General features: G+C 44.9%; 1 protein-coding gene across 3 annotated transcripts in view; it reads left to right on the top strand.

The window, feature by feature from the left end:
- Positions 1 to 1852: 1852 nt before the first annotated feature.
- The window catches only part of LOC147192392 (RNA binding protein fox-1 homolog 2-like), a 31922-nt gene continuing 19701 nt past the window's right edge, over positions 1853 to 14073 (top strand). The window contains exons 1-2 of one of the 3 annotated variants that reach the window (XM_086132551.1): positions 1853 to 2730; positions 10989 to 11039. In XM_086132551.1, coding sequence (XP_085988677.1) covers positions 2473 to 2730; positions 10989 to 11039 — 309 coding nt within the window. In that variant the 5' untranslated portion in view covers positions 1853 to 2472. The remainder of the gene's footprint in view (positions 2731 to 10988; positions 11040 to 14073) is intronic. The other 2 variants (XM_086132549.1, XM_086132548.1) reach the window with 2 other exon arrangements.

The raw sequence follows: 14073 nt of genomic DNA, 5'->3' as shown, positions 1-14073 counted from the left end.
TTTTTTATTTTTTTAAAATTGTGAAAGCCCTTTTAAAATTGTTCACTCCTCGGGAAATGAGTGCGCCAACCTGTTTTTCGGTTTCTTTTCTGGACAAAAGCTCTGACATTCTACAAGTAGTAATAAACGGAGGTAGTTACAAATTTTAGGAGGTGGCTTTTGAAATCATTTGAAACTTGTATTTAAATTAATGTGGAGTTGGTTTTTAATTGGTTACTGCATATATTTCCCTCTTGCTCGGATTTTTTGGTTTATAATGTATATGAATTGTTCATGACCCACAAGTACAAAGAATAGTATAAAATAAATGGATGGCTTAGTCTGGTGGTTCACTTGCCTGACTGACTGAGGTTTGGCTGAAAACCTGAATATGTTCCATTGCAGGGTTGAAAAGAAATTGCATCACGTGACACTGATTTGACTCTGGCGCTGCTCCACGAGAGAGCCTCTCTCAAATGAAGGGAAAGTTCGAATTGCATAAGTCAACTAAGGTTTTCAGTATCTTCAACAGGAGCACACTCTAATTTTGTAAAAGGCCTTTTTTTTAATTTGTGGTGATTATCATGAATTTACTTTGTGTATATGTAAGAGGGTGTTACTGCCATTGGCTCCTGAGCAAGATTCATAATTTTAACATGGATCTTGAGGCTAGGTTATTAAAGGACATTTACAAAGTTGTCCTGAAACCACTCCTTCAATAGCTTGGTTGTGTGCTCACAGTCAATGTCCTCCTTCAAGATGAACTGTCACCCCAGTCTCCTCCAATCGCATAGTTTGGATGAGCGGCTAGCTCAAGGAAAGGTTCCAGTGGTTCCAAATTTCTCCCATTTGTGGATGATGGAGGCCACTGTGATGGGCACAGTGGGACCTTTCAGTGACAGGCATCGTCCTATATCATTCACCAGGTCCTTGCTCTTCCTCAGGTACTCTGGCTTCCTCCCACATTCTAAAAATATGCAATGCTCGATAAGTTTGGAGTGTAGAATGGGCAGCGGGTCTGGGTCGAAGCACCTTATTAATTTCTGTGTGTCTTCAAAAATTAATAAATTTTAGGATCCACATCAAATGAATGTAGGCAAAAGGTTTCCATTTCACGCTCCAAAAAAATGTTGCTTAAGATCCACCAGGAGGCGCACAAATATTGCGGAAATGATGGTGCAGCGTGGACTGCAATGGCTTCATTTTGCGTGCCTCTTGAAACGATATAAAAATATATTTTTTGAGTTTTTTTTTCGTCGCAGCCATTGTGATTTATTTATTTGATTGTTATTACCAATCCTTGCCTAAATGTATGAGCACCCTAAGATTCCGTTAAAGCCGAATTCAGGCCTAAATGGTTTTAATTTGATTGTTTTATGTTTATAGAGGAGAAGTCCTTTTCATACAAATATGTACTGTAATTATGACTTTAAAACGGTGTATTACATCGCCGCAGCACGAACGGAGCTCCGCCGTAAATCGACGACCCCCAGGAATGCGCTACCTGGAGAGTATATCTTCACGTGGAAACATTCAGCTTAAGAGAATTTATATAAAATTATACACGTTTCACATTTAACTGAAATGTATTTCAGGTATTGTTTCGTTGTTTTATTTTTCCACCCCATATAACCACTCAAAATATTATTTTGATGAGATCGAAGCTACGAATGGAAGCGCAGTAACATAATGTAAATAATCAAACAATGTCTCGCATGAAAATAAAATGATGGAAGAGGAAGAGGGGAGGAGAGCGGGGCCCAGAACCTCGAGACGAGCTGAGTTACAGATCTCAGACCAGTCATCATTCCCAAATCATATCTAATAATGGAAACCAATCTGACCGTGGACCAGCCCACCAGGCTCCCTCCTCACTAGGAGTTACGCCAAGTGGGATTCAGACCGGAGGAAATCGTGCTGGAGCCACATCCACACTCCACAGCAGCCCACGGCTTGAAGAGGCACGGACAGAATTAAGTGAAAACCTGGTAGGAGCGACACAAAGGTTTACTGAGAAAAACCACCGTAAGACGCGGCAGACATTGAGACTCGGTGTCCACGCGTTAGCTGGAGACAATTTGGAACCTTTTCTTTCTGTTCCTACTGGTACAGCGAAAGTGCTCTCACGGAGCCACGTTTATTCAGAGAGCTAGCGGAATGTATTGCTAGCGAGCTAGCTAAGGTTAGCTAGCTAATTAGCTTGTCAGACAGACAAGAGTCGGACGTGTGGTCTTCACTAAATTAGGTCACTTATTTGGCGGCGTTTGACTTGATGGAAAAAGCCGTACTCGCTGTGCTTTATCCATTATCCTGACACGGTCATTATGTTCCGCCAATAAGACACACAATAATTGCCTGAATAGATGAGTTACTAGAGTCACTTTCGTCTTATTCAACCGAATTCTTCGTTGAGGACAACGCCAAGAGGAGAGGGAAGGGGGGAAAACGCAGCTCAAGGTTTTTTTTTCCCGAACGAAGACTCTCTGCTGTCCAATGTTAATGTCGACCGACGTTGCATCTATAATGCTACCCGTTAGTCGGGGGATAATGGACCGAGAAAGAGACATCGATACGTCGGCGGTGCCGCATACAAGCGCTGCCGGAGGTCCGGCGGCGGTCCGGGGGATGAAGCGAGGAGACCCGGAGCCCGACGCTCTTGCAGCAGCAGCAGCCCTGACTGACCTGACCGGGGCGGAGTGCAAAAGACCAAGGATAGACGGCACTGGGAGTGTTATTGGCGAGATTGGACAGGTAAACATTCATTTGTCACCTCTACATTCCTTTGTTTGGCCGTGATTTGACAGGCCCGCTTTTCTTTGGCGAACAACATAACCGTGCGCCAATACAAAAACCGTCAATTGCGTCTTGCTTTTCAAGTGTGGAGCACGAGCGAGCCAGACAAAGGTAACATGATCCTGGCTCCATGGCCGTGACAGACGGCAGTGATCAGAACCCTTCCCTCTGCGTGTCTTGTGGGGAGCACATTGCGAGGCACGCTTAATGGAATATTTTATTCACATAAACCACAATTACAGAGGCTGTTGGCAATTCACGGTGAGTCACCACATCAAGAACTGATGCACACTCTGCATGTGCTGTTAATCGCGCTATCTTCACCCCCCCCCCCCCCCAACCTCCTCCCCTTGATTGTCGCTAGGTGTTAAAAGGGAGGCAGACAGCGGATTGGGGGAGGGGTCACCGCTGTGAAAGACAAAGAACAGAGCCTTTTGGTATTAGCTCAAGGAGAGAGGGGCTCAGGGAGGCCTCTCTGCTGGTCTTCCCCTGTTTTCATAACCCAACTGCTGAGATTGCAAAGCATCCGCACCTAATCTTGACCTCCTCTTAAATTAAATAAATATGCCTTTGATGCACTGTATCTCACTCACGCTTTCAGCACTATCGTTCCTCCTGCCATGTGCATGAATTGGTGCACGAGCCCAACGACAGATTTTCCAATTTTGGCCGCGTTTGCCATATTCGGGCAGCAAAACAGCTTTGGCAGCAGCCGCCGCAGGGTACGTGTGAATGAGATCTAAGGTCATCTGCAGGTAATTGAATCGTGCAGCACTGGTAAAATACTCGAATTCAACTCGTACAGCAGATCAATTGCAATGGCAAAGAGGTCGTGTAGTTATGCTGAGCACGTTTCACAGCAGAAGGTGAGAAGCCGCTAGTAAAGTTGATGTGGGAACACGCAGCATGGCACGGGGTGGACTTTCCCTGACCATCACTTGTATTGATTTCCAACCACAGCGGTGGGAAGGCGTGCGTGTGTTTATGAGCTATTGGGAGGGCCACAGTCGAGGACAAAGAGAGATGATATTTAGCTGGAAAAAGAAGAGCTGCGCAGATGCTGTCAGGATAGATTTATTAGGAAATAAAGAACTGCACAAAGAAAGAAGCTCAGCTCCGTTATATGTTTTCATGATCAAGAACTAAAGGGAAGTGATGGATTGCAGAGACGGGCGGTTTAATGAATTGGTGGAGGCAATGAATGAGCAGCGAGCTGGCTGATTGAAACAAAGTTGTTCCCTGAGTGTACTTCGAAGTTACTTGCAATAGTATCATGGCAAACAGCAGTATATTGCATATCCTGATGTTTACTGTTTTATCATCCATCCATCCATTTTCCGAACCGCTCGATCCTCACTAGGGTCGCGGGGGGTGCTGGAGCCTATCCCAGCCGTCTTCGGGCAGTAGGCGGGGACACCCTGTTTTATCAACGTTTGCTTAAAAAAAAAGTTAAAGTAAGGTGTGGTGTCAGAATTTTTCACACAGTTTTTATTTGTGTAAATCTGTCATTTACTCCGACCGTTTGATATAGCATTGGGAAAAATGTATACAGACCTTGTTTATGGCTGTGAATTCTTCTATTAAATCGCATATCCCGGTGTACAGAGAGTTTAAGGGCCCCACTGAAAATGCAAGCCAGAAAAATCTTGCAATATGTTGAATTCACATTGCAACCCAAATGGGTTGCAAATGATCTGAGATCAGCAGATAACGTCCATGTTGCATTTTTTTTTTTTGCATAATAAATCATTATTAGTTTGTTTTTTTCTTCTTGTAATTAAATTACCTAACCCCCCTTTTTTTCAGTCTGAATCTTATCCAATAATGCAACAAATAATAGACGGTTTCACAAATGACAGCGCAGGAGTGAAATTCACCGTGAACATATTTCGTTTTTCACACAAAACCAAATCAACCTGATCCAGTCCCCATTGAAAATGTTGAATTTGTCATTGTATTTGAACGTATCCGAATTCTTGCTTTCCCCTGAATCACGCGTGCGTCTGTCTTTCAGACTGCCTGCTCTACAATCGTACTGACTTAGTGCTAAATCTCAGCGCATTTGCGACACGATAGAGACCGTGGAAAGGTCACCACTGTAGCGGAGTGCATGCTCAGGAATAAGCGGAGAGGATGCTCCTAGATGCAGCTAGTCATTACCATGGTGTTCCCACTGAGGGTGTGCGGGGCAAGACGCGCTGGCCCTTCCTGGCTGCTAATCAAGACTGTCATAATAAACGAGAGTGCTGCGGGTTGCTTCTTCTGCCTTTTGTTGATTCGCTCTCCTCCCACCGCTTTGACTCGTACAAACGCCTCCATATAGCCCCTTGCATCTCCTACTCCCCTTGGGCTGTCCTCTGATCCCCCCCCCCTCACCCCCCCCCCCCCCCCCCAAAAACAAAACCTTTCTCCCCCAGGCATATTTCCAGATTGCGAATTGACTCTTGGTTCACAGGCACGCTATCCTCGCTACCCTCCCCCATACTCTCCCCCATGTCCTGTTACACTTTGTGATTATCCTTACCTTCCTTTAGTGTGCGCGATCACTGAAATTAGAGAATCTCACTTGTTTATTCACTCCTGTTGGTTTTATTTTGTTTTTTTATGATTATGTGCGTCTCAGGACAGCCCCTCGAGCCCTCTCCTCAGTCCTCCCTTGTTGTTGGTATTGAGGCTTCCCCTCAAGGCAAGGCTACGGTGCACTGGCGCAATCACTGGCAGTAGTACAGTTTTGATGCTATGTCACGTCTCTGTTTCGGATTTGTCCTATCGTTGGCGGTAAAGAGGCTTTGTGTCATTCTAACAAGATCAAAGCTCATTTAGGGGAGGGCATTAAGTCGGCTGATCGCTCTCTAACGGGCATCGCGAAGCCAGAGTGGGTGCTTACTATGAACACATAGAGCTCCACATGTTACCTACATGTACATGTATAGGTTACCTACTCAAGAATAATAGGAATACACACAGATACTAAAACAATACTACTCTTCCTCATCCATGAGAAACAAGTTACAGCTACATTCTTCGAATTTTGAATGCAATAAATAATCACCTTCATTCGGGGTGCTGCAGACTTGAGATTATAAAGAAAGTCTCAGGATGACAGTGGTTTATTAGTAGCAGAACCAAAATAACCTTTCAGGTATGTCGCTGGAAGGCAGAGTTTATTTTTTGTTGTTCTTTCATTTAGCCTTAATGAGTCATACAGCCCAATATAACGAGTATAAAATCTTGCCCTTGCATCACGACTTCAAGCGGTGTACCAAGTAGGTGTGTGTGTGTGTTTTGCCCGCTCTGCTCTCTGGTACCTGATCTCTCCCGCTGTTTAAAGATTACCGTTAAACTTTGAGCTGTAACTCAGGCGGCGTCACATCTGACTTTTGAACCGGCAGCGATAAGCTACAAACGACCGTTGGTCAAATCCTTCTGTGAGTCGTCACCAACGGGCAAGTCACGTTTCCTATTTCCTCTAAATAACCCCCCCCCCCCCCAAAAGAAAAGAAAACAAAACAAAACAAAACAGACCTCCCCTTCTCATTTGCACTTGTTCCTACACCGATTTCAGCCCCTAACATGACACTCGCATGTTAACTCTGCCTTTATGCTGAGTGCACTTCACACAAAGCCTCCCACCGTACGCACTCGTACGCCTCCTCCCCACGGCTGCCCCCAAACTGTCATCTGTGATCCCATCTCCAACCACACACAGCAAAATGTCAATTCCGTGTTTTCCTCACACGAGGTCGTCGGTAATGGACGGCGGCTGCAGTGTCAAATAGGACTGGAAACCATTTTTCTTTTCATTGCGTTTGCCGTTTCTTTTGGTCTATTTTTGATCAGGCGATAACTCTAGAAATGTGTTTTGAGCAAATGTCAGCGCAAGTAATTTAAGCAGATGCTTTTAAAATGAGAATGTCCCCGGAAAAGTGTACCAACCTAGCACAGGTACAGACCTAGAGTGACGTCAGGCGACGCTGGGAAGTGGAATCGAAATTCATTTAGGTTGAGCTATTTTTCTCTCCACCCGATCATCAATTAATAGCCTCAAACCCCATCTCCAAGTGAATATTTTTAAGGCGCCGCCGTTATTTCCATTGACAATGTCAAGCCGTCAGTCTACATGTCCGTATACGTCACAACCGAATAAAATTGGCGGACGACAGTGCGGTCTTGGGTTTTTAGTTGAATTGTTATGAATCCATTTCGCTTACGTCAAGGAGAAGAAAAAAAAAAATCTTGCCCCAGCCGCAACCCTTTTTTTTTTTCTCCGTCCTGTTAAAACGATTCTTTGGCTCAGTCTGAACAGTGCTTGTGTGCAACTCTTATTTGACAGACGTTTTGTTGATTATCAACTCAATTGATAGGTTGTGTTCCGTATTATGTTAAAAATGCTGTCAATCCAGAAATTATTATTATTTTTTAATGAACAAGAGAACATAGAGCGGCTTTCCAGGGACTTTAACTGCTGACAGAGTTTGCCAAACCAGTGCAGTCTGGGTAGAATCATGGAAGTTTTCCTTGTACGCTGTATAGTGTAACAAAACAACCGATGTTTTCTCCAGGCCCTGCATCTTAAATCACTTTTTTTCCCTTAGGTTTTTGTTTTGGATGGACAAAGCATAATTTAAAATAGATGACAGATAAATGTATTTTTGTAATATTTTCTTAAGGCAGTGCAGAAACATGTGATTAGTGTGTAACCTTTGCCAGCAAGTCTTTCTCAGCATTCCTTGACTAAAAGCAATATAATTGGAAACTTGGAAGTACTTTAACAGACCTGACTATTATTCATTACAAATAGTAGTTTTCAAATAAAATTATAGCTCTATGTGCAGTAAATTTTGGATTAAAAAAAAAAAGAAAGCAGTCGGCCCGTGTCGATTAAGACATTTCTTCATTTTTTTCAAAGGATTTTGTAAAAAAGCTGGACAAGATTCCTGTAACTATCCCCCTCCTCTAATTTATCCTGCACCCCTCCCCCATCTGTCACTGTTACCCATCACCCCCTTCACCATCTGTTGACCTCATGTCATTTTACCTTCCGCCACCACTGCTACTTTCCCCCCCCCCCCCTTTCCTTCCACTTGTTTGCTCCAGTAACTCCTTGACTTCTTTCCTCCTCCTAAAATAGTGCGTTGGTGCGAGAGAAAATAAACAAGAGCGATGCCCTTTACTTTTGCCCCGAGAGCGTGTTGTTGGTCCATGTCAGCACAGCCCCAAGCTCTGAATGTCAGTCTTCCAAAGCCCCTGCTCCTCCTCCTCCAAATACGACATGTTGATGCTGACTACGTGAAAACTCGACTGTCTGCTTTTAGTTATCTCCATCCATTTTCATGGAAAAATGCATCAACGGATGAGAGCCAGAGTGTTCTTAATCAGAACCATGTGGCAAAAGCATGCGCGTACTGTATGTTTGAGAACCGGGTCTCAAATTCAGCCGCCGCCACCGTTCCACAACCCCCCCCCCCCCAAACTCCTTACAAAATATAAATCACGCAGCATTCTTCTCCCATGACTCATGGTCTCCATTTCGCCAGTTTCATTGCTTTATCTTTCTCCCTTCTTTTTCTCGACTTTGTCCCGGCATTCCTCCTCCTTCTCCTGTTTCACTCTCCTTATTTTCATCCCCTTATTCTTTTTTTTTTTTGATCCGTCCGCTCAATCCGCCCCACCCCTCCATCCACCCAGCTCCCTCCCTCCTTTCTCAGCAGATTGATTCCAGATGTTGCTCTAACCCTCCTCCCACCCTTTTGTGTTCCCGCCCTTTTCTTCTTTCCACTCTGCTCCGTCCACTGCAGAACCGAAGCTCTGTAATTTGACGGCCGAGTATAATTTTGGTTCAGATTTAATTGGTATTGCGGTTTTCCTCCGGGTTTTTGTTGGTCGTGCAACACATACACCCTTTGGAGCAGCGCGGCAGCATTTCGGCTCCTCGGCTGCGAACGCGGGTGGAACTCGCCTAGTCTACAAGGCACAGAGTATTTGCAGTGTTTCACATCACAAACGAAGTTATTAGACGCCATCACGGAATTAATTTAAGTGGGGTACTGAATAAAACGCCGTCAACTCTGAAAAAAATGACTCCTCATATCGATACATGATATATATCCATCCATCGTCTGTATCGCTGATCCTCACTCGGGTCGCTGGCGTGTCGGGGCCTATCGAGGCGAGAAGCAGGGTACATCCAGGACTGGTCATCCGGCAATTGCAGATGACTATATATATGCATCATAAATATAATGTATTTGAAATGAATTTTCAGATTTAAAAAGTGATGATAAATATACGTCTATAATTCGATGTATATTTACATTTTACTATCAATTAAACAACAGAATAATGTATCGAAGCGTCGGCCAGAAATTGAGATCGTCCTAATAAATACATCGACACGTTTGTATATGTGTATACATACTGTAACGCGGATGGTGTTGAAAGTGTAGTTCAGCTAGACCGAGTAACGTTAGCAGCATGCAAAATGCCTGTCGTTAACCACCAGCTGTTTTTACAAAGTCACTCTGTTGTCCAATATGAGCCGGTTCGTTCCCCTCTAAATGTGGCGCACCAAGGAGAGTGTTCCCTCCGGGGACAAGGCGTGAGGGGAGGCGTGGGGGGGGGGGGAATTGGTTCCAGATGAAACAGGAAGTGGTGAGAAAGAGAGAGAGAAACAAAGAAAAGGCTGTTTCATATGAGCAAGAGAGGACGGATCGAAAAGCCATAATCTTTTCCCAACTCTTTTCTCATACCTAGCGTCACTCAGTGGACCGACCTTCTGGGACACAGTTAGTTTACCTGAATCGTAATTCTTCATATTACCAAAACGTCACGACCAATTCAATGTTTAGGGAAGATCCTTTTGTGTTCCGGCATTATGCCACACCAGCTGGCTAGCAAGGATCTTCCAATAGCTAAACACGTTTTGGAGTCGCCCCTAAGTCAGTCAACATGGCCTCCATGGCGGCAAATAAATTACACATCCTCAAATTACGCATATCACGGAAAAATGATCTGGCATTTGTTTTTGAATCAAAGTGCTTTTGATGAAAAAAAAATCCATTTAGACTTTTTATATCCACTATCTACAGTACGCGTGTGAGCTAATGTTGTTTTACCTCGCCGTAGTTCCTTTGCAAAGATCTCGGCTAACCCCAAACTCAATCTACGAATCATCTGTATCTCATCAGGCAGCTGGAGCTTCGAGCCAGGAGGTTGGAAATCTTTTGAGTCTCCTCAGAAGTCATGTCTGCCCTTCTCAGTGCTGTGGAATTACTCGGTCCAAACTCAGGCGAAAACATTTTGTCCTATCCTTCGTCCTGTAGCTTTGAACTTTCATACGTTTGACTTTCTTAAGTGCGCCGTTGCCCATTCTTAAAGCTATATAAGCACATGCATCTTTTTGGCCTCCCACCCCATTCCCTCAACGACATTCTCATGTTTTTCCTCTCTGTCCTGTAGGAGAGTCGTGGCATGGGTCTCAGTAGGGAGTCGTGTTTTCTCTGCAAAGGCATGTCGGTCAGCAGGCAGTATTGCGCTCGTGTCTTCTCCCCGTCTGCTGTCAACATATCAGCGTTTGGTTAACTCTCACCCATTGTTGCAATTCTACTCCGTTGCGCCCCCCCCCCCTCCTCTTTTGTTCCACTTTGCCTCCTCCTCGCCTCGCTCTGCAGCAAACAATAGTTTCTCTAACCAGGACAAAATAACACCAGGAAGAAGAGAAAAGAGGCGACAAGGGACAAGAATAATCTAATTAAAATTAATTACTGAACAAAAAAACCCCGGCATTAGTTTCTGGGGCAAGTTCTGGCTGTGTGCGAGCAGTTAGGTGCCTCTCAGTTTTCTAGTAGTAGCGCTTGATCGGTTGCACGATAGAAAAATGTTTGTAAGCCGCGCTCGTCTTGACGAGTCCGCTGGCTGTGAAGGCTTTTTCCGCCGTTTGATTTCATGTGCTTTTCTTGGCATTGGCGGAAATCAATCACCCTGATAATGTCGGAATATCGTTTTAACAATGTTACCAGCTTTATGTATTTATTTTTGCACCAATATAAACTGACTCTTAGATGCATTCATCTGAAAATCAATGTTTCTCCCAATGAAAAAACAAAACAAAAAAAATCTCCGCTTTCGGAGAGCGGTTTTCATTGAAAAGTTGTCTGTCATAAAAAAAGCCACTTACGTCCCACTTGCTCTCTTTCCCCTCCGATTGTCTCTTTCAGAACAATGAGCCCTTAAACCCTGGTTTCCATGGATACACGCCTCACAATCAGGTAAGCTAGCGAATTCTTGCAAAGCTTTATGACGAGAAATATGTTTTCAAATGCGTACATCATGCCTCCAAATGCTTCTCTCCTTCTTATTCGAGATCCACGACACAATGAAATCATACAAAACACTTTTCCGCGAAGGGGAAGTGTTCTTGAATCTTTTTTTTTTTTTTTTTAGGTTCATCCATTTACCGCTAGTTGTGTAGCAGCGGGATTTGCCGTGTAACCCTGCCGGGCGCTCTTTAATTTCACACTCGCGTCATCCGTCGGTAGCTCATAAATGAAGCTTCCTTGCAGGACAGGATGAAAGAACCCGCTCGCGATTGAGCTCCTCTTTCAGCGGCCCGACACTCAGACAGCAGCTCGCAATGCTGTTCTCATCTGCTTTAGAGAGAGCTCTGCAACCCCACCCACGCAATACTCTACCCCCCCCCCCCCCCCCCCCCCATGAATACTGTGCAGTCTGTGTGTGTCTGTGCAGCGTTGTGGAAGACTGGCTGACGATTTTCTTATCTACCTCTGTGCAGCGGCGCACTTTGGGTTGCTCAGACCAGCTCAGCGTGTGTGTGGGCGATGAATTTGTGTGTGTGCATTTGCAATTTCTATTTTGGTGTGCTAATGACAAAGAGCTTGTGTGTCCCCCCCCCACCTTTGGTTGTACTTGCGCAGGCACACTTGTTTCTCTCGTGTGTTTGGGATGTAACTTTCTGGCGGTGCCACAGGAGGGAAGTGTTGGTCTGTGAGTCACTTCTCCCCTCCAGACTCCTCACGGCCCGACATGGGAAATGTCCTCCTCCCATATATGCTTATTTTTCTCCTGGTCCCCTCCTCAACCTTCTCTGCACTTGGGATCTCCTTTCTTGGGAATACAGCTCTCGTAGCTTCCATGGCAGGAGCTTAAAGAGGGCACGCCTGGATGAATTTAACTGTCGCGTTCAAAGTCGCCTTTATGCATTTGATCTCTCTTTCCTCATTTCCCTTCGGCTACGTATTCTTTAGCGTTGGTGTTCCGTCAGCTCGAGTTGATTTATGGGAATGTGTCGGAAGAAGTAAAGAGGTAAAGAAGAAACAAGACGCAGCTTCGTTAAGATGGCCCCACCATGCAAATGTGGTTCGGGCAAGGGCGTCAGCTGTGCTTTTTTTGTTTTGTTTGTTTGGCTTGCTCGTCTCATGCAATATTCTCATTTTAATCGTTGCAGCTGTCTTCATGTGCACTTTTGCATCCCACAACAATTAAACTCTTTCATATCGGGACATTTTAAACAAACACTCTATTGAGTCATTTTGGCTCATTTGTATTGTACCGTTTTCTTTCCTTTTGAAAGTTTAGGGTCGACCGGTACAAACGTGTGGCGAGAGAAATGTCTAGCCGTCTTGGATTCTGTCATGTCTGGTGGTATGAAAAAGAGCTCCATTTGGAAAAACAAACGAAAGAAACGGCAAGTAAATGAGTTTGCTGCTCTTTTTGCGTACTGCTTTCTGCAAGCGTGGAAGAAAAAAATGCTCGCACCTCATCTGTTTTATTTAGTATTTAAAATATTCCTGCCCACCTAATCTGCACGCTCCTGTAGACAAACCCCCGGTTACAATGCAAATATAGGAGGCCAAGGCCTGCCCTGCTGGATGAGCTTGTTTCGTGTTTCCCAATCTTAATTGAGCCACCGCAGCATATTAACATGAGAAAAAAGTCACGGCTCACCACCAAGCAAAAATGTCACAAAAAGTATAAAGACGACTGCAATTATGACGCTCTCTATTCAGGTGGACCCACAGATCTTTTGGAGATTTTTTTTCCATCCCGTGGCAAGATATTAAATTCTTCTGCCTGTTAACCAAATCGATTTGAAATTAAGAAATCATTTTGGCATGAAGTGAAATTGGACACATTCCGGCGGCATTCCTGTTGATCTCAATCAACTGTGGCACAGCTCCTTGGTCGGGAGTCACGGACTGAGCAAGTTCATCGCATGCGATATGCCAATATTATTGCATTTCCCCATCATACGTCATGAACCTCAAATATTTGCTGGTTTAAGCTTTTTTTTTTATTTTTTGTTAATGAAGTCTATTGATTATCTACGGGTGGCGTTGGGAGCGGGCGGCATTTGTGTGAATCACCTCATGAGTTTAATTAAATTCTGTGTACCTAGCAAGGTTGAGCAGCATACAGTATGATCAGCGCAACACATCAGCATGTGCATGTGTTGATCGCAAAAGTCATTCTGTGCGCTTAATCTTCAGATCATCCCTCATTCATCCTCTCATCCTCCTCACTTACAGCCTTAATCCTGTCATCCCTCGCTCTTTCTTTTCACTCAGCCCTTTATCCATTTATCTCTTCATCCTGTTATCTGTCACTCGCATCCACTGCCCCATTGTCCTTGCCCCCACTCCGGACAACTCCCTCTCGATACTCCTTTCCCCCCCGCCCCCGACTCTGATCCCGCCCTTGCGCCTTCCCTCCGATCTCCAGCCAGACTCAGCAGATGTCTGAAAGCTTGGCATCAGGGTTTCTTTGCGCAGTGCTCCATCCCTTGCATATGGAAGTGCGGTGCGGAAATCTGCTCTCTCATCGCCGCTACAAGATGCTGTTTGGACACGTGGAGCCGCATCTAGAATAACGATGCTTTGCAGTATGTTTAAGATTAATGTCAGGTTGGGGTTTCGAGGTTCGGTATTTCCTCATTTTTGCAAGACTCCCATCTGTGTTTTGAGTGCGGCTGCTGCAGAGGATGGTGAGCTTGGAGCTTACCTACCCACACAGCGAGGTCTTTTCAGTCCGCCCCAGCAGCTAGCTACTGCTGCTTTTTGGAGCCGACGAGCTGTCATGCAATAAATAAATCATCTAAAAAAGCTGCACTGCAGTGGGGGTTGCCTTCTGTACGCTCACACTGCCAGTGTGAATTGAAGAAAGCCTTTTCTCCACCCTCCCGTTTTCTCCTTGGAATTTGATTGAGAAGACTGCAGTGAATCCTTTCTGATTCCAAGCCGGAGAAGATTTAGCCGGCTACGCGGATGCGCTGATCGTTCGGAGAGA

The sequence above is a fragment of the Hippocampus guttulatus genome, chromosome 16 (genome assembly GCF_054856545.1).
Source record: "Hippocampus guttulatus isolate MCC_2025c chromosome 16, RoL_Hgut_1.0, whole genome shotgun sequence".
NCBI lineage: Eukaryota > Metazoa > Chordata > Actinopteri > Syngnathiformes > Syngnathidae > Hippocampus > Hippocampus guttulatus.
Note: the sequence above shows the minus strand (reverse complement) of the source record. Positions and strands in the feature narration are given on the sequence as shown.